Source organism: Gorilla gorilla, chromosome 2, assembly GCF_029281585.2.
Source record: "Gorilla gorilla gorilla isolate KB3781 chromosome 2, NHGRI_mGorGor1-v2.1_pri, whole genome shotgun sequence".
In the NCBI taxonomy this organism is placed as follows: domain Eukaryota; kingdom Metazoa; phylum Chordata; class Mammalia; order Primates; family Hominidae; genus Gorilla; species Gorilla gorilla.
The window spans coordinates 73,679,617-73,700,739 of NC_086017.1; the positions used below are offsets into that span (position 1 = coordinate 73,679,617).

The following is a 21,123-nucleotide window of genomic DNA, read 5'->3' on the forward strand; positions in this document are numbered from 1 at the left end:
TCCTTTAAAAATAAATACCTTTTTTGAAAAACTGGTATTTGTCTGGGGCACAGTGGCTCACATCTATACTCCCAGCACTTTGGGAGGCTAAGGTGGGTGGATCACGTGAACCCAGGAGTTTGAGACCAGCTTGGGCAATATAGTGAGAATCTGTCACTACGAAAAATTTTTAAAAATTAGCTGGGTATGGCGATGTGTTGCCTGTAGTCCCAGCTACTCGAGAGGCTGACATAGAAGAATTGCTTAAGCCTAGGAGGTCAAGGCTACAGTGAGCTGTGATCAAGCCACTGCACTCCAGCCTGGATGACAGGGCAAGACCCTGTCTCAGAAAAGAAAAAAAAAGAAAAATGGATTTTTAATTCTGAGTCAATATAGGCAATTTTTTGCTTCATAATTCTTACTAATAATGGAAAATAAAAACGATTGTCACAGCATAGCAATTCTGCAAAGAAATTTCTCCCATGACTTGCCAGATGAAATTAGAGGAAGCATTTATAGGTATTATGACACTTTTAATATGACTACAACTGAGCTAATTTTAAACTTTCATTTTTAAAGATAAAAATTATTATTAAAATTACAAAAATGTAACATCATTAAGGTATGATTCATGCAAAGTGTCATGTTTCTGAACTAAAATAAATGGATAAGGATGGAGCTGAACAAGTATTACACATATAATGAAATACTTAAGAAAATTACAAGTGATTCCGCCTTAGCTTAATTTTTAAAAAGATTATAAATTCTTTATGCAAGACAATCTTTTTTTTTTTTTTTTTTAGACAGAGTTTCACTCTTGTTGCCCAGGCTGGAGTGCAATGGTGCAATCTTGGCTCACCACAACCTTCACCTCCTGGGTTCAAGTGATTCTCCTGCCTCAGCCTCCTGAGTAGCTGGGATTATAGGCATGTGCCACCACACCTGGCTAATTTTGTATTTTTTTTAGTAGAGACGGGGTTTCTCCATGTTGGTCAGGCTGGTCTCGAACTCCTGACCTCAGATGATCTGCCCGCCGCGGCCTTCCAAAGTTCTGGGATTAAACGTGTGAGCCACCACGCCCGGCCTACGCAAAACAATCTTAACAAACTATTTACTTCAAACAACTCAACACTTTATCAATACATCTTTTTCTATTGAAAATGATTCCTAAAGAACAAAACAGTAGAGAAAACAGATCAACAAAACATTTGAGAACCATATTCCTCTCATATTAAGGAGAGATATATAAAGTAATGTGCACTATTTTACTTTGCATCTTATAATTACGTCCCATACCAGCAAATTTTAACAGCCTGGAACCTCTCTCCACAATAAGCATACACCACTAACATTTTGCATGTAATTTCACAGGTTCATGGTCCTCCTAAAGCCTCTTCATAGACTCCGTTTTCAGAAGTGTAACCATTTCCAGAAATTGGCTCAGTTTCCCATGTACATCCTAGAAATGCCAACTTCTAACAATTTTCAACTTATTTTGTAAGCCAATCAATGTTACCAGTTAAAAACTACCTAGAATATTAATGAGCACAAACATATGCAGCTTAAAAGCATTTTATTAAGCATTTTTGGATGTTGCTTCCTACCACTTAAGAATAAAAAATGCATTTTAATAAAAACAAATCTATACTGAAGTCATTTTCCTTTGTGTGAGGAAACATGAATGAAATACATTCATACTTAAAAACAGAGTATTTTACTGCCAAAACTTTAAATATCTCAAGAGCATACCACATTTTAAACACATTATGGTCATGTAGCTATTTCAATATTCCTGGGAGTGGTGGGCAATTAGCCTGTCTATGGCTTAGGATCTGTTTCCATGCTTGCTTCCTGAGCTTCTTCTACCTCTGAGAGTTTTTCATCATCTGTAATTGAGAAGGAAACATAAAACCTTAGTCAAGTTTGCCTATATTTTATATTCTATGAACACATGAAAACATGTTTATCCTTTATTAGCCAATACAATTAAAGCAAAGATGGCTACCAGTTGAATCAAACTTTAAAATTTATGTGATAGACTTCACTTAAAAAAAAAAAAAAAAAAATCCAGGCAGGGTCTGGTGGCTCATGCCTATAATCCCAGCACTTTGGGAGGCCGAGGCAGGTGGATCACCTGAGGTCAGGAATTCAAGACCAGCCTGGCCTACATGGTAAAACCCCGTCTCTACTAAAAATTCTAAAATTAGCTGGGTGTGGTGGCATGCACCTGTAATTCCAGCTACTCGGGAGTCTGAGGCAGGAGAATCACTTGAGCCTGCAAGGTGAGGATTGCAGTGAGCCAAGATTGTGCCACTGCACTCCAGCCTGGGTGACAGAGCAAGACTGTCTTAAAAAAAAGAAAGAAAAAAGAAAAAATGGGTCTTAGGCTATTCTTTAAAACAATCAGAAGATCAGGTAACACAAAAATTTCCACTTGTCTACAGTGAATATAAAGAACAAGTCTCCAGTTCCCCAAAGCACCCACTACTCAGTAGGTATGCAAATGTTCTTATGTACTGATTCCTTATTATTGCCTGCCTGGGTCCTGAGTTGTTATATTATAGTAGTCAACTACAGTGAACCAAGAAAGATTCCAAATCTATCATCCTTGAATTTTTCTTAATTTAAACCACTATGTATATGTTTAAATCCTATATTACTACAAATTCAGACTTTTCTACATATATTCAAGAAAGTTGAACATGAGTACCTTCTAACGTCATCCAGCTATACTGTTCAGAAATTGAAGGTATACTCTCTCTCCAAGATGTATATTTCAAAAGGTACATCCCTGGGTCATTTAAAAAATCTTCATAAACATTTATTTTGAGACTATTTCTACTTACTTTCCAATGTTTGCTGAAGTTCATGGATGGTACTAAGAAGAACGTGAAACTGTTTCCGTCTCAATTCCAGCTGTGTTAACAAGAAAAAAATTTATACAAATGACCTGTATATATAGATATATAGACAGACAGACAGATCATGAAGGCTAAATATATATGCAAATACCTTATCTTCAACACTTTCTTTAATGTGTGAAAGATGCTCTAATTCTTTTCCCAGAGCCTCTAGTTCCCTGGAAATAATAAAACAGTGTTACATTTTGCTGAATGGGGGAAAAGAGTTTACAATTAATACCTAACTTTTAAGTTACTAGATAGGATTTTTAAAATAAAAAAAGGGCTTATAAGGAGTTATAACACTCCATTATGGTGAAACTTTTAAAGCTGAGGATGATTTCTTCTTAACTTCTAAATATGGACTTACTTTCATTAAAATTACATTTTTGGATCCATTTTTAAAGTACAGAAAAATACAGATAATAGAATAACAAGACCCAAGAAATGATACATATTGTGAAGTTTAACTTCAAGGGTTTTTTTTTTGGTAAAAGAAAGAAACCATTGCCAATTAACTCGAAATACCCTTTGAATCTTACCCCTAGTCCTCTATCCTGGGCCTTTTTAATCTCCTCTACCTCCCACTCAGGCAACTACTATATCATTCTTATTCTTTTTTATGCATATACTTGTATCCCTGAATAATACACAGTATTGGTATATAATATTTGAAAGGGGGTTCTAACTTTTATAAATGGTTATTATTCTGTATGTGTTTCAGGAATTTAAATATAATTTAAAATTTATTATGTGTCTTTTCACTGATTATGTTTTGAGAGCTGTGTTTTAAAAGGGCATAACTAGTTTATTCTTTTTAACTGAAATTCAATATTTTAATATATGAAGACCATATTCTATTTATCCATTGTGCTATTGATGCATATTATATGCATTTATTTTAGACATATAGCTGGTAAGGTTAGAGGAAAATAAAATCTAACAGAGAAGTATGGGAAAATATAATATTGAATATCTGACCCCTCCTTTTGAAACATGTTTATTTCTGCAAAAATGAAATGCCTAGAGTAGTTTTTGAGCATTTATGTATAAAGGTTAGTTCCTTTCAAAGTAAAGCTCTACACTTACTTTAATGTCTCATGCCTGTCTGGATGGTGCTGAATCACTTTTGCCAAAGCATCATATTCTGTAAGACATAAAAATATTTATCAAACTAAGGATTTTTTGAATGTGAATTATCAAAACAAAATGTGTAATATCACAAACCTCTCCTAATCATTTTCCTAGTACATCAAGAAATGAAATCACTGAAAGATGAGTATTGCCAGTTTTAGTTAACTGAGTTATAATTATAATGATACATAACATCAAAAGTGTTCCAAACAGGGGTTTTAGCTCCCACTTTTTTTCCATTTATATGTCCTGGACAGAACGTAAGAGGTCAGCATAGCATAAGCAAATTTAAGTTATTATTGATTATCAAATAGACTGATTCTGAGAAGGATCTTACTCACTAGTTGTCCAAAAAGTAAAATAAAATAAAATAAAATCAGTGAATATATCCTACCATTAATCTGAGTTGTTAGTCAACAGCAAATTACACTTCTCACTCATTCCAAAAGTTAAGATTTCAGAAACTTGCAAATAACTTAAAATTCAGGTTCTATTTTCTGCTCCACTGAGACCTCCAAGGTAAGTCATGTAACTCCTGTTAAGCTTTCTTATGAAGTGATGAGTGGCAGGATTTACTTAAAAGCCTCATTAACCAACGAAAACACTGCAAAATATTTTTAGATGACTTTAGAACTGATACTAAGTTGGTATATGTTACTGTAAATAGGGCACCAAAACTTCACCATACACATTTTAAACTGAAAAAAAAACTTGTAAAAAGAGGAAATTAAGCTTCATCTTAATTAGTTCATTAAAAAGTGAAAATTCATTGTTTTAGAACTGAGCGTATTAATTCAAAGTATGATTCTTTTGAATACAAATTTTTTGAATTACAAAATAATACATGCCCTATGTAAAACAAAACAAAACAAAACAAAAAAAAACAAAAACAGAGAAAAGAACCTAAGCCATAAAAACCCACAACTTCAAAATAACCATTAACATTTTCTATTTTCTTCTAGTTTTTCATACCAATGTAACAGCTGTGATTACACATTATATTTTTTATTTTTACTTTTCTTCAATTTACATTATAAGAAGAGCAGTGCCTCTAACATTAAAAATTATCTTGAAATAGTACTTAGGAACTACATAAGGACATACTCTAACTTAAAAACAAGAGATTATAACAAAACTCAACTTTAACCTTCTTATTAGATATTCTAGGCAGTCTAGAAATGTTTGCTTGCTTTGTACTTAATGAAAACTCAGAGTTTAAATTCTTTTCCATTTCATTTTTTGGAAAGTAGCTCTATTAAACAAACAAACAAAAAACCCAAACCATAAATCTAGTATATTTATGTAAATTGCCTCTGCTGATTAACCATAACATTATTTAGGCAAAAGGGTCCAAGATGGTAAAAATTTAATACTTAAGAAATACTGGGATAAGAAAAAAAAAGAGAAAAACAGAAAAGAAATACTTGGATAATCAATGTAATCCAGCAAAAACATTCTTTTCAACACAGACTTCCTTCTCTATTTTAAAGAATAATATAGTTTTAAGGAATTAAAATTTAGATCTTTTTTTTTAATGCAGGTTGATTCGGCCTGCAGATTTTACCTCACAACATTAAAAATTGCATGAAAACTGTAGTCAGTAATAATGTATTTGCACATTAAATCCCTCAAAACCCTTACCTTGGCGATTTTTTCGTATTCGTTTTGCTTGAAGAATTTGCTTTTTGCACTCAGCAATTTTTTCATGTGCTCCAGCTATGCTACATTCTATATGAGAAGGTTTTTTAAAAGATAGTTGTAACAAAATCAATAATCCTTTTTTAATTTTAAAACGCATTTATAAACTAACCTCTATTGGTAACAAAATAGACACCAGTATTTTAAAAAAATAGCTGTAACCCAAAGTACTGTATCATCTTAGAATACACATTTTTTATAGCTAACATTTACTGTATTCTTTCCATTAATACAGTAATTGTTATTATTCTTTTACCACCAAAGAAAATTGTTAGCAGGTATTGTTTCCTTTAGACCATAAAAAATAAAATTACAGATAGAAACATTAAGATTCTTTACCTATTTCCTTGTAAATTTTTTCATAATTTTCCATTTCTCTGAGATTCATATCATATACAAGTAAAGTTTTGCCCATTGAAAATTCACATTGAGACAGCGTGCTCAGCATACGTTGGTACTGGCTATATCTAATGAAAAAGAAAGAAAACCAAAATAAAGATATTTGTGGATTGGCAAAAGTGAACCTGTTATAATGCAGACAAATATTTGCTAATTAAATTATAACAAGTTCTGAGAGAATCATTTGCTTATTTAAAATTTAGAATATCTGTCCCTTAAGTTTTCCTTTTATCAAATGTGGTATACTTGAATTTAACTACTTTAGTTACAAATGCAAAGGTGGGATTGTTGTTCTTATCAATGAACATTTTATTCAAACAATTATTTGAATTTTGTTTAAAAGACTTTAGAAATACTTTAAGGTTTTTTTTAACTTCACAATTCTGTTCCCACAATTTTTTCACTCTATAAAATTATTTATATGGAAAGCAAATTCAAATGAGAAAAAGTTTACTATGTTAAAAAATAAATAAATATAGTTAGACGTGGTAGCTCATGCCTGTAATTCTGGAATTTTGGGAAGCCAAGGTGGGCAGATCACTTAAGGCTAGAAGTTTGACACCAGCCTGGCCAACATGGTGAAACCCCATCTCTACTAAAATACAAAAATTAGTCAGTCATGGTGTTGCATGCCTATAATCCCAGCTACTCAGGAGGTTGAGGCACGAGTACTGCTTGAACCTGGGGGGCGGAGGTTGCAGTGAGCCAAGATTGTGCCATTGCACTCCAGCCTGAACAACAGAATGAGACTCTGTCTCACAAAAAAAAAGATTAGATATACGTGTGTGTGTGTGTATCAGGTTGGTACAAAAGTAATCGTGGTTTCTGCCATTTCTGCCATTAAAGTTAATGGCAGAAATCACGATTAATTTTGCACCAACTTAATATATACACACATAGCAGCAGGCTTTTATTAGCAAAGGAGAAAATTCCATTTAGATATTTTATCTTATTAAACACTTATGTCCTAAAAGTAACCAAACTAATGAGTCTGAATTTAATCTTCATTTCTCCTTACCAATCTGCCTTCTCCATGTTTTAATAAACATATGAGAGGCCTTTGAAGAGAAGAAAAGGCCAAGAAAATCTACTCTTGGTTAATTAAGAGTTGACTCCACTGTACATTTAAGGTGAGTGAAAATTTGATCTACTCACAGGACCTTAATATAGGGCCTAAAATCCATTAGGACACTGGTATGGAAACAACAGTGAAATGAAATACCCCTCTTCCTGGGACCCAGAGTTGCACCATTTAATGAAACTCTTCACTAGCAGATTAATTCTCCGATCATCTCCAGCACCATCTCCATCAATGAGGAGACGCTTCCGTATAACTTCGTCTGCAGGAAAGAAGGGCAATGTTACCATCTGGCTCTTGGTAACTTTCAAGTACAAATAACCAGTATCACTGTTCATTTGTTTATTCAAAAGAAAATTATTGAAATGTAAATGTATTTAATGCCACTGAACTGTACACTTAAAAATGGCTAGCTAAAATCGTAAATTTTATGTTATGCATAGTTTATGTTATTGTATATAATAAAAAATATTTATATACTAAAGAAAAAAGAAAGTTATTGCATGACTATTGTGTGTCAGGTACTATTCTAGGGGCTGGAGTAATAGCAGTGAAAAGACATCCTTACAGAGTTGGCAGTCTACTGGGTTGCTGAGTGGAAATAATTTTCAGGTACAATCAAGGAAATAAGCCAATAATTCATGAGAACCTTTTGTGAAATAACCTGCCCAGACAGACAGAACTCCAAATGTTCATGTCTCTGGCTGTTGAGAAGCACTGATAAAAGGAATAGACGGGAAATATTTAAAAGATGTAGTGGCAAACTAGGAAAAAAAATTGAGATGGGTAAGGGAAAAAGGAATGGATTTGTTAGATAAACATATAATTTAAGGCTGGGTGGGGTGGCTAAGGGAGTATCGCTTGAGCCCAGGAGTTTGAGACCAGCCTGACCAACACAGTGAGACTCTGACTCTACAAAAAATAAAAATTAGCTGGGTGTGGTGGCATGTGCCTGTTAGTCCCAGTAACTTGGGAGGCTGAGGTAGGAGGATCACTTGAGCCTCGGAGATCAAGGCTGCATTGAGCCATGATCTCACCACTGGACTCCAGCACCTATTGGCAACAAAGCGAGATGCTGCCTCCAAAGAAAAAAATAAAAAATAAAAAAATATAGATGACAATGATGGCCAACAAGTGGGGTCCAAATCTGTCTGCCTGGCAGTCCTGAGCTAGTGTTCTTTCCTGGACAAAATGATGCTGGATCATAACAAGAGCAAGGCAAATTAAAACCACAGTAAAACGTCATTTTCCATCTATCAGATTGGCAAAAGATCTGATAAAACTGTTGGCAAGGGTGTTAGAAAACTGCACTTTTATACACTAATAAAATGCAAACTGGTAATTCTTTGGAGGGCCACTGAACAATAACAAATAAAATTAAAAACACACTACCATTCTGACCCCATAATTCCAATTCTACAAGTTTGTCCTATAGACGTGCACTCATGCACAAAGACAGACATAAAGGGATGTTCTTAGTGGTACTGTTTATAGTAGAAAGATTGCAAACCTATTCATCAGTAAGAAACTGGTTAAATGATGAAACATTCACGTAATGTAATAGTATGAGCCAAAAGAATACTGCAGATATACTGATACCAAAAAACTCTCCTTAGATACATTAAGTAAAATGAAAACAAAACAGGTGTAGAAAAGCATATACAATATGTTGCCATATGTGCGGAAAAAGGAGGCTTTGCGTGTGTGCATGTGTATCACACATGCATGTGTGTATTCAGAGACTATCCTTGGACAGATCCACAAGAAACTTGTAATAGCGGTTATTTCTGGTAAGAGGGACTACAGATAGAGGTGGGAAAAGATAATTTTCCTGCATGTCTTTGTAGAATTTGGGGGGTTTTCTGTTTTGTTTTTTATAGTACGCAGTAATTATTTTTTAAAATAAATTTTAAAGTGTGAATAATTCCTGGAGAGCCTCCATGCTGAATCAACAGCAAAATCTTTAAACAATAGTTCCTGTGTGTAGGCAGAAGTATTTTTGAGCGCAGGTGCAGCGGAGATAAACTTTGGAAGGCAGATGGCTCCAGTTTTAAAATATATTCTGTGATAATATCAGATAAACATTTTTAGAATTGGGTTTGGTTCTCAGAGTCAAGGCTTTGACAGACTGCTCAAGCTACATATTCATCAAGTGTTTTAATTTTATATTTTAAAAATACAAACTAATGCTTTCAGTTTTTTAACCACCAACAATATTATCTGAAGAGACTGAGACAAATAAAACATAGTCCTTGAAGAGATTAAAATGCAGGAAATAAATACTAATAGAATTTTCTTACTACAAATGTTTTAAGTTTATTAAAAAGAAGCATCTAGTGGGTGCATCTGGTGGCACTGATGGTATTCAACAGTTCCTTTGCTAATCTTATCTGTGTTCTTCTCAAGTCTCCAAGAAATACCATTTTTTTTCCTACATGCCTGGATCTCCAAATGTATTGAGGACTGGGGATTTCAAATGTAAATACATTTAAGTAACAGGAAAACAACATCTAAGGCAACCTGGGGAGTGAGTGCCCTGATTGAGAGGAAAAAATATTAACAGATCTAAGAGAGATTAAAGTTTGATGCTGTGGTTTGAATGTCCCCTCCAAAACTCATGTTGAAATTTAACAGCCATTGAAATGACCTGAATAGACACTTCTCAAAAGAAGACATACAAATGGCCAACAGGTATATGAAAAAATTCTCAACATCACTAATCAGGGAAATGCAAATCAAAACCACAGTGAGATACTGGCTCACCCCACTGAGAGAGGCTATTACCAAAAAGACAAACAATAACAAGTGTTGGTGAGGATGTGGAGAAAGCAGAACCCTTATACACTATTGGTGGAATGTAAATTAGTACAGGTATTATGGAAAACAAAATGAAGAGTCCTCAAAAAACTGAAAATATGAGCTGGAGAATTCACAACCTAAGCGTCCATTGATCAATGAGTGAATAAAGAAAATGTGGTATCTATACACCATGGAATACTACTCAGCCATAAAAAGGAATGAAATAGTGTCTTCTGCAGCAACCTGGATGGAGCTGGAGGCCATTATTCTAAGTGAAGTAACTCAGGAATGGAAAATCAAATACCATATGTTCTCACTTATAAGTGGGAGCTAAGCTAAGAGGACACAAAAACATACAGAGTGACATAATGGACTCTGGAGATTAAGAAGATGGAGGCTGGGAGAGGGGTGAGGGAAAAAAATACTACACTGGGTACATAGGGTATAAGTACACACTTGTGTAGTATACTACCCGGGTGACAGGTGCACTAAAATATCAGAATTCACCACTGATCTGGCTGGAATGCAGTGGCATGATCTCGGCTCACTGCAACCTCCACCTACTGGGTTCAAGCCAGCCTCCTACCTCAGCCTCCCAAGTAGCTGTGACTACACATGCAGGCCATCATGCCTAGCTAATTTTTGTTTTTTTTTTTTTATAGAGACAGAGTTTCACCATGCTGCCCAGGCTGGTCTCAAACTACTGAACTCAAGTGATCCACATGCCTCAACCTCCCAAGTGCTGGAATTACAGGCATGAGCCTCTGTGCCTGCCCCAACCCCTCCAAAAACCGTATGTATATTTGTTTGTTTGTTTGGAGACAGAGTCTCACTCTTTCATCCAGGCTAGAGTACAGTGGCATGATCTCAGCTTACTGCAACCTCTATCTCCTGGGTTCATGCGATTCTCTTGCCTCAGCCTTCCGAGCAGCTGGGATTACAGGCATGTGCCACCATGCCCAGCTAATTTTGTATTTCCAGTAGAGATGGGGTTTAACCATCTTGGCCAGGCTGGTCTCAAACTTCTGACCTCAAATGATCCGCCTACCTCGGCCTCTCAAAGTGCTGGGATTACAGGCATGAGCCACTGTGCCAGACCTCAATAATTCTTTTAAAATTAAAAATGGAACTACCATACGATCCAGCAATCCCACTACTGGTTATGTGTCCAAAGGAAATAAAATCAGCAAGTCAAAGAGGTATCTGCACTCCAACGTTTATAGCAGCCTTATTCACAATAGCCAAGGTATGGAATCAATTTGGGTGTTTACCAACAGATGAATGAATTAAAAAAAATGTGGGCTGGGCGTGGTGGCTCACACCTGTAATCCCAGCACTTTGGGAGGCCAAGGTGGGCGCATCACGAGGTCAGGAGATCGAGACCATCCTGGCTAACACAGTGAAACTCTGTCTCTACTAAAAATACAAAAATATTAGCCAGGCATGGTGGCTGGTGCCTGTAGTCCCAGCTACTCAGGAGGCTGAGGCAGGAGAATGGCGTGAACCCGGGAGGCGGAGCTTGCAGTGAGCCGAGATCACGCCACTGCACTCCAGCCTGGGCGACAGAGTGAGACTCTGTCTCAGAAAAAAAAACAAAACAAAACTGTGGATGTGTGTGTATATATATATGTGTGTATGTGTTACACACACAAATATACACATACACATACATACATAAACAATCAAATACTATTCAACCATAAAAAGGAGGACATCCTGTCATTTGAACAACATGGATGAACCTGGAGAACATTATGCTAGGTGAAATAAGGCAGGCACAGAGAGATAAATAATGCATGATCACACTTACATATGGAATCTAAAAAAGGTGGTCTCACAGAAATAGAGAGTATAATGGTGGTTACCAAAGGCTGGGGTGGCTAGGGAGAAGGAGGTTGGGGAAATGTTAGTCAAAAGATACATACTTACAGTTAGGCAAGAGCAATAAATTTCAAGAGACCTAATTGTACAGCAAGGTGACTATAGTTAATGATGATATAGTATATTCTTGAAAAATGTAAAAAGAGTGAATGTGATATGCTCTCACCACAAAAATGATAACTCTGTGAGGTAATGCATTTGTTAATTAGCTAGTTAACCATTCCACAATGTATATATACTTCAACACATCATGCTGTACATGACAAAAACACACAATGTTATCTGTCATTTTAAAATAAATACATAAAAAAGAAGGAAGTTTAATTGCCATCGTGCCAGTATTAAGAGGGGGAACCTTGAAGAGGTGACTGAAGAAGTGATCAGGTCATTAGGACTCTGCCCTGATGAACAGGCTTATGCAGCTATTGTGGAAATAGGTTAGTAATCTCGGAGTGAGCTCCTGATAAAAGGGTGAGTTCAGCTCCATTTCTTTTCTCCATCTCACACTCTCCTTTGCCATGTGATACCTTTTGCCATGTTATGACACAGCAAGAAGACCCTCACCAGATTTGGCCCTTTGATCTTGAATTTCCCACCCTCTAGAACCATAAGTCAAATAAACTTTCATTGCTTATAAATTACCCATTCTCTGGTATTGTATTACAGCCTTGGAAAACAGAGTAAGACGGAAAATTGTACTGGCAGTGTGGCTGTTGCTACAATACCTGAAAATGTGGAAGCGGCAAGTGTTGCCCAAGTCTAGAATCATAAATAAAGACAACTGAGATCTTTAAATTTGTTGTAATTTTGTCTTTTGACAGATGACCACAAAAGGACCTGGAGACAGCTGACCTGAGACTCCTTGAGGAACACAGGAAAAGGTGATGCTAACCTTCTTTTCTGGGGGTGGGGGGTACTATCTCCTTCACGTAGCCCTGAGGGTTAAGTCCCTCTCAGATCTGAGCTCTGCTCTCTTTAAGTATTTAAGCTCGCTGATATCTTTGGCTTTGGGGGTATCAAGATTAGTTTGTGCTGTGAGAGGACATTTGACTTTGGGGTACCTAGGGTTTGTTTGTACTGTGGCAGGGCACATGACTTCTGGGTTCATAGTGGCTGACTAGTCACTGGCAATGACTACATTGTTTCGGCTCCCACTCTGGTGATATCTCATGCATGATGCCATAAAAGGCTTGGGTCAAGCCCTGAAGAATGTGGCTGGACAGAAATACGGGTTGCATCCCATTGGTGACCAGCATATGACCAGAGGGAAATGTGGGTTACACTCTCTCTGGCTATCATAAAGGGCTGCAGTAGTAAAGGTAACCAACGGCAGTCACAGTAAGTGGTTATTACCATGAGGTGGAGGGGGACATGAACTCTGGCTTTTGGAATTCATAGGTATGTGTGTTCTTTTTTTCTTACATGTTTAGATGAGGGAGGCCTCAGGCATCTGACTGGGTCAGACAAAAAAGAAACTGAAATGTCATTAGCTAAGTTGGTCAAGGCGATCTCAAAGCCAAAGCCATTTTGGCTTTGGAAGACCCAATATCCAACATAAAATGGTTTCTTTAATTTCTAAAGATCTGAGTACCCTCCCTTCTGGCCAGTCTGCCTTTTTTGTGCATAAGGTTTCTGGTTCTGGAAGCTACAAATATTTAAAAAGGGCAAAATCTTACAAAAGATAATTCAGAATTATGATGCCATTACACAGAATGTTCCACATGAAAAAGACTATTCATCTAAGAAGTGCACTCGAACCCCGAGCCTCCCAAATTATGCAGAGAGAACAAAATTCTTATTGGCATTCAGAAGCCTCAAAGAGACAGTCCTCTAAAATCACCTTTTAAAAAGACTCACTGTAAACAGCTAACGAAAAGCTGGAAATGGAAGATATTCCCTTACCAAGCATGGTAAAACTGATGTAACTCCTACTGCCTCTCTCTCTCTTTGCCTGAATATTTACAATCTACTACTAAATATTCAGTCTGCTTTGTCTGAATTGCCTTTCTTCCCTGAAAAAAGCAGTTAAACTGTTTCCTTATAAGAGAATCATCTGAAAAATCAGGAGATAATCCCCAAGCGACTTGCACTCCCTGGACAAAAATGGACTTCAGGGCCACAGTTCAAGATTTTCCTAAACCTAGAGAAAAATTTCACAAGTTTTCTGAAGAATTCAGGGTCTTACTAGTAACTTATTGTTTAAAAATTTTTATTTTTTTTAGACGGAGTTTCGCTCTTGTTGCCCAGGCTGGAGTGCAAGGGCACAATCTTGGCTCACCACAACCTTCGCCTCATGGGTTCAAGCTATTCTCCTGCCTCAGCTTCCCAAGTAGCTGGGATTACAGGCACCCACCACCACGCCCGGCTAATTTTTTTGTAGTTTTAGTAGAGACGCGGTTTCAGCATGTTGGCCAGGCTGGTTCTCAAACTCCTGACCTCAGGTGATCCACCCACCTCGGCCTCCTAAAGTGTGGGGATTATAGGCATGAGCCACCATGCCTGGCCTTACTGGTAATTTATAACCCCAGTATACTTGATCTGTACCAACTAGTATATGTGTTGGTGTACTCTAGGGAGCCCCACATGGATGAAAGAGGCAGAATGGTAGTCTCCTGAGAATTCTATCAAGTACCCAACAAGTCCCGTCCGATCTACTTATGGGTCAGGCAAAACCCAAAAGACTGCAAATTACCTTTTGAAAAGCCATTCCCCAAGTATTTCAGCTCCATGACAACCAGCAACCTAGAATGACATTTGGGCCTGTCCTAGGGTGCTTCCCCAAATAGGCAATCCCTAAAACAGCAGTTTCCAAAAATTCACTAGTAGGAGGGCTAGAACGCCTCCTAGTTTGTTGGGAATGGATCGAAGAATTGCGTAGGCGAATAGGAAGTACCACCATTTGTGCAAATAACCAGGACATTGGAAAAAGGACTGCTAAAAAAAATTTCTAGGAAAGCCCCTAAAATCAGGCTTCCCACCCACCCTGTGATAAAAAAAGTTCCTATAACTCTGGTATGTATTGGTATAAATGCTATCAGTCATAATTTTGGTTGAAAAATAACCAAATTTCCTTGTCAATTTCATCATTATTATAATGAACTCTCATCAGGTTTTAACCATGGCCATTTTAAGTCATGTTGTCCACAGTTAATTGTTTTGGTTCTAATGCCTTTTATGAAAGCTTTCTGCAAGCAATTATAATCCTGAAGTGCTGTGTCTCCAAAAAGCTATATCAGAAGAATGAAAAGAAGGCCGGGTGCAGTGGCTCACGCCTGTAATCCCAGCACTTTGGGAGGCAGAGGCGAGCGGATCACTTGAGGTTAGGAGTCAAGACCAGGCTGGCCAACAAGGCGAAACCCTGTTTCTACCAAAGATACAAAAATTAGCCGCGTGTGGGGTTGCATGCCTGGAACCCCAGCTACTCAGGAGGCTGAGGAAGGAGAATTGCTTGAACCCAGGAGTCAGAGGTTGCAGTGAGCCAAGATCGTGCAACTGCACTCCAGTCTGGGCAACAGAGTGAGACTCTGTCTCAAAAAACAGACAAAAAAAAAAAAACCAAACTCTGACATAACTTTTAGTTTATACCATTGGACAAAATTTCCAAAAGTTTAATGAAGAAACTGTAAACCAAAAATAAAATTCTAAGCCCTCCAGCGAATTGAATGGACACCCATTCAATAGGCCAAGGGCTTTCCAAAGTAAACCTGAAAAACTAGTTTAGGCCATGATGGGAATGGGGGTGGGGTCAGAATGCCTCATTACACCCTCCTTCTAGAATTCAGGCACAACTGATCAGCATGAACATTAAAACAGAGATCTTAAGACTGACCAAACAGACTCTTTGTACCAATAAGATACATCACATGACAGCAGACCTTGAAATAAATTGAAGTATTTTACTCTGAAATATATTTCTTTGATGTATTTAAAAATGGCCCTGCAAAGTTGTCTCATAAATCTACATTCTGTGGAGAATCCCCTTCCCTTTCCAGGTCTTTTCCTGATCCAGGAGAGATTAAGAGTCTGGCACCTTTTTAAGTCTGATAAGAAATATTTACCATCTATTATTCTCTGTGAAGCCTGCTAGCTGGAGGTTTCATCTGTGTCAGAACCTTGGCCTCCACAACCCCTTATTTCAACCCAGAAATTCCTTTCTATTGATTCCAGGTCTTCAGACAATAATAACCAATTACCAATCAGAAAATCGACTCCACCTATGAGCTGGAAGTCCTTCCCACCCCCCACCTTCAAGCTGTCCTGCCTTTCTGTACTGAACCAATATACATCTTACGTGTATTCATTGATGTCTGCCTGTAACTTCTGTCCCCCTAAAATGTATAAAATCAGCTGTAATTCAACCACCTTTGGCACATCTCAGGACCTCCCGATGCTGTGGCATGTCTTTAACCTTGGCAAAATAAACTCCTAAATTGATTAAGACTTGTCTCAGATACTTTTTGGTCGACAAATTTGATGGGTTTGTAAAACTGCTAACCAAGATCAAACAGAGCACGAATTAATTACATAAGACTGATTGAACTGATAAATAAAAACTATGGGTTTTCATGGCTTCTTTATTTGAAACATTGCTTTTTTTTTAATATTTTGTTTTACAGATTTAAGGAAACTTCTTTTTTTAAAAGCTATCTATAGCTTACAGCAATTTGGTAAAGCATACTTTTATGAATAAAAACAGAAACATTTGCTTTTTCTTTCTACCTGATGATACCTCCAGAATTTGGAAACTATTTGTTAGTACTGTTATTTTTACGGCAATTTGGTTGTCTGCGTAAGTTCAACAAAGAATCTGTGCTCTTTAACAGGATACAATTGGAAACACTGGTTATATTATCAAGGCTCTGACAGGAATACCATATTTGAAAATGTTCTTAGAATGCCTAGCTTCACCTGGGCATGGTGGCTCACGCCTGTAATCCCAGCACTTTGGAGGCCAAGGCGGGTGGATCATCTGAGGTCAGGAGTTCAAGACCAGCCTGGCCAACATGGTGAAACCCTGTCTCTACTAAAAATACAAAAAATTGGCCGGGTGTGGTGGCATGAGCCTGTAATCCCAACCACTCAGGAGGCTGAGGCAGGACAATTGCTTGAACCCAGGAGGCGGAGGTTGCAGTGGGCCAAGACTGCGTCACTGCCCTCTAGTCTGGGTGACAAGAGTAAGACACCATCTCAAAAAAACAAGAATGCCTAGCTTCAAGGATTCTCAGCTTTATAGTGAATGAGTAAAGGTTGTCACTTCCTGGCAGGCCCATGAACCTCAAGGTACTAGATACAGCAGGCAAAGTCTGATGTGTGCCTTCATTTGGCTTCCTAACATTGAGAGGTTTCTAAAATTCTAATCTGAGATTCCTTGTCAAAGTTTGCAGCAAAGCAAATTTGAAAGACGGCTATGTAGTTATTCTTGCTGCACTTTTATAAATAATCAGGCAAATTGGTCTGTGATTATCTTTTGTAGAAATGAGGGTGAATGTAGAGAAAAAAATTACGTTAAAAAAAAGTTACAGTGGCCTTGTTATTAGATTGTAGCCTGGCTCATTGTTTTTGCTTTTCTTTTTTCTTTTTCTCCTTTTTTCACTAGTACACTAGACTGGATTCTGAATTCTTCTAGTTTTCTCTAATATCTGGCTAAGACTCTCAAATAACAAAAACAGCTGTTTCTCAAGCCCTATAAGCGAAAGCTGGACAACTCGATGTAAATTTCAAGGGAGATATCTCATACCTGATACATGTGCCACATAGAGAATTCACCAGAATGCCTGATGTCACACCAGAGACAATCAAACTGCAAATCAGGATGAGAAGTTGTCGACTTCATGCTGGGGACAACTTTTCCCAAGACCATTGGAATAAGACTCCCCATCATAAGAAGACTCTTACTCCTCTTAATTATTCCTTATTTATGCCTACTTCTTTCCCTTGACCAGATAATGCTATACAGTTTCACAATCAGTAGTTCCTAGAAGTAATTTGGGACTGCCGGCTTTTATTTATTTATTTACTTAGAGATGGAGTTTCACTCCCATTGCCCAGGCTAGAGTGCGGTGGTGTGATCTCGGCTCACTGCAACCTCTGCCTCCCGGGTTCAAGCAATAACCCTGTCTCAGCCTCACAAGTAGCTGGGATTACAGGCACGTACCACCACACCCAGCTAATTTTTCTATTTTTAGGAGAGTCAGGGTTTCACCATTTTGGCCAGGTTGGTCTCAAACTCCTGACCTCAAATGATCCACCCACCTTGGCCTCCCAAAGTGCTGGGATTACAAGGGTGAGTCACCATGCCTGGCCTCTGCTTTAATTTAAGATAGTCATGGGATACTAGATTACCAACTAAACAAGGAGCAATCTGTGCAATTTATATTTCTTTTTTTTTTTTTTTTTTTTTTTTTGAGACGAGTCTCGCTCTGTCGCCCAGCCTGGAGTACAGTGGCACAATCTTGGCTCACTGCAGCCTCTGCCTCCTGGGTTCAAGGAATTCTCCTGCCTCAGCCTCTCTAGTAGCTGGGATTACAGGTGCCTACCACCACGCCCAGCTAAATTTTGTATTTTAATAGAGATGGAGTTTCACCATGTTGGTTAGGCTGGTCTCAAACTCGTGACCTCAGCAATTCACCTCCCTCAGACTCCCAAAGTGTTGGGATTACAGGCGTGAGCCACTGCACCTGACCTCTGCTTTAATTTAAGATAGTCATGGGAGGCTAGATATCAATTAATTAAACAGGGATCAATCTGTGCAACGGATATTTCTTGTTGCACATAAATACATTGGGTATTGTAGAGCAGATTACTTTGTTAAAACATGTAGACTCCTCATCTAGTTATTTGATTTTAGTTGGTTTGGCTCATGGGAATCCTGGCTAAGGAGAAAGCTCCAAACTCTTCATGTTTTCCACCTGCTAATCACAACAGTAGTCTCCCTGGTGTACTGTATCTTCTCAAAAAGTTTTAACTGTTTCCAGAGAGCCATCTGTCAAGCATCAAATGGTATGTCTCTAGCTGGAACAACAAAAACTCAAACAAACTTATAATAATGGGGAGGACACAATAAGCTATAAACACATGCTGAGACTAGAAACTCAGAATGATGGCAACTGATAGTACTGATGACCTAAGTTTTGGTTACACTCTCACCTACATAACAACCTGACCAAAAGGGGAAACTGTCAAATAAAAATTACAGGAGGCCATTGTTTTGGACTAAGTTCTTGTACTATGTCCCAATGGACCAGACTAAAAATCAAAATGGAGTCACCCATGCTAAAGTTCCATGTCACCAAACCTAGACTAAGTCGTTACCCAACCTTGTAAGAGATCAGAAGAGAATAACAGCTAATTTCCCAAAGAGGCCAGTTTAAATCTTCAGTGGGCATAATAATGAAGTTCCTTCTACTTTAGTCCTTGCTTCTCTACAAAAAAGGTAGGCTGAAATAACCTCATGTTAACTAATTAGTTATTTTTCTATTGTTGGCCTCTCTGTCCCCACCTTACAAGAAGAGTAGCTTTGAAATGACTAATATGCTGTCTGTTCTGTGCTTCTACTTTCTTTAGCCCTTCTCTGTATATAAAGCCAGCCTCTGCTCCTCGGCTCATTGGAACACTTATTCTATTTTATGGAATGATGTGTGGCCCAATTCTAGAATCGAGAATAAAGCCAATTGAGATCTTTAAACTAAAAAATAACCTTCAAGTCTGTCCCTCCCACCACAGACCCAGGCCCAGAACTCTAGGCGGGTAGAATGGTTTTGGAGGACTGACCTAGGGTGCCCTCCATAGGTTTGCTGCCCAGAGCTACCTTGGGTCTCTGCTCCCTGCATTCCAGCACAGTGCTCCTCGGCCACCCCAGTTGTGGTTCAAGAAGGCCCAAGTGCAGCTTGACTTACTACTTGGGAAGATATAGCCATAAAACTTGGTAGCATCTACATGACGCTAATTCTGCAGGCATGCAGAATGCAAGTTGTTCTCTGACCTTCCAAGAGATCCGCCTAGATTTCAAAGGATGTTGTGGACAGCCTAGAAGCCCAGACAGAGACCCGTCAAAGGGGCACAAGGAGTCCCTACTAGTGCAGTGCTGAGCAGTATAGATACCCTGGAAGGATATACAAAAAAACTAATAAAAGGGTTTACACCAAGAGAGAAGGCAGTATAAGTGGGGTGGATGGGGAACAGACTGGAAGATTGGAGATTATCTTTTTATAGTATTTGATTTTTGAACCATATGAGTACTCAAAACCTGTTAGCTGTTGTTAAAAAAGAAAGCTGAAGTCCTTTCCTTCTTCTCACCCCAGGCAGGGAGAAAGCTGTGCTCTAGCAGAGGCTGGGTGGGGAATGAAAGGCTGAATCTGGGGCCTGAGTGTATAGAACACTAGGGAGGCTGGATGAGTGAAGACAAATAGCAGGACCCAAAGATATACAAGCAGTTGGGGGTCAGATTTTGGGAGTCATGCCAGTAAATACTATAGTTGTACATCTTGCTGGTAGGAAACTGGGAGTTGCTAAAGATTCATGGGCCAGAATTTTTAGGAGGATGTACAAACTGGATTGTAACTGGGAAAAGCCCAGAGGCAGGGAGGCTAGTTAGGAGGCTACCAAAGCATACACAGTTAGGAGCTAACATGGCCTGAACTAAAAAGGAGAGATTAGAATCACAGGTCCTGGCTGGGCATGGTGGCTCATGCCTATAATCCCAGCATTTTGAGAGGCCAAGGTGGGCAGATCACTTGAGGTCAGGAGTTTTGAGACCAGGCTGGCCAAAATGTTGAAGGCCTGTCTCTCCTAAAAATACAAAAATTAGCTGGGCGTGGTGGCATGCACCTGTAATCCCAGCTACTCGGGAGGCTGAGACAGGAGAATTGCTTGAATCCAGGAGGTGGAGTTTGCAGTGAGCCTAGATCTCGCCACTGCACTCTAGCCCGGATGGCAGAATGAGACTCCGTCTCAAAACAGAAAAAAAAAAAAAAAAGAATCACAGGTCCTAGAAGGCAGGTTAGGACTGAGCAGATGACTTGGTTAGGAAAAAACAGGGGCCAATGCCAACATTGGGGTGGCACAAGTAGGAGTGTAGCACCCCTAGTTCTGGCAGCACAGGGAATTCCCTGTCCAGGCATTCACAGGCCCTCCTCCCACTCAGCCCTCTCCCTCTTTAGTCTAAGCACACCTCACAGCCAACTGCCTAGACCAGAAAAACAAAAGAAAACAAAAACTGGAGCCAATGTTTTGGTTGGTCCACCCAATGTTTACTGT

The 21,123-nt window shown here is 38.4% G+C and overlaps 1 protein-coding gene across 3 annotated transcripts in view; it reads right to left on the bottom strand.

Annotated features, from left to right (window-relative positions):
* Positions 1–1,535: 1,535 nt before the first annotated feature.
* Positions 1,536–21,123, bottom strand: part of THOC7 (THO complex subunit 7) — a 30,393-nt gene continuing 10,805 nt past the window's right edge. For 2 of the 3 annotated variants that reach the window (XM_019024670.3, XM_031008947.3), the window contains exons 2-8: positions 7,333–7,450; positions 6,051–6,178; positions 5,655–5,741; positions 3,969–4,026; positions 2,992–3,058; positions 2,826–2,895; positions 1,536–1,865 (exon numbers count right to left, since the gene is read on the bottom strand). In XM_019024670.3, the coding sequence (XP_018880215.1) occupies positions 1,798–1,865; positions 2,826–2,895; positions 2,992–3,058; positions 3,969–4,026; positions 5,655–5,741; positions 6,051–6,159 (459 nt within the window). In that variant the 5' untranslated portion in view covers positions 6,160–6,178; positions 7,333–7,450 and the 3' untranslated portion in view covers positions 1,536–1,797. The remainder of the gene's footprint in view (positions 1,866–2,825; positions 2,896–2,991; positions 3,059–3,968; positions 4,027–5,654; positions 5,742–6,050; positions 6,179–7,332; positions 7,451–21,123) is intronic. The other variant, XM_031008948.3, reaches the window with a different exon arrangement.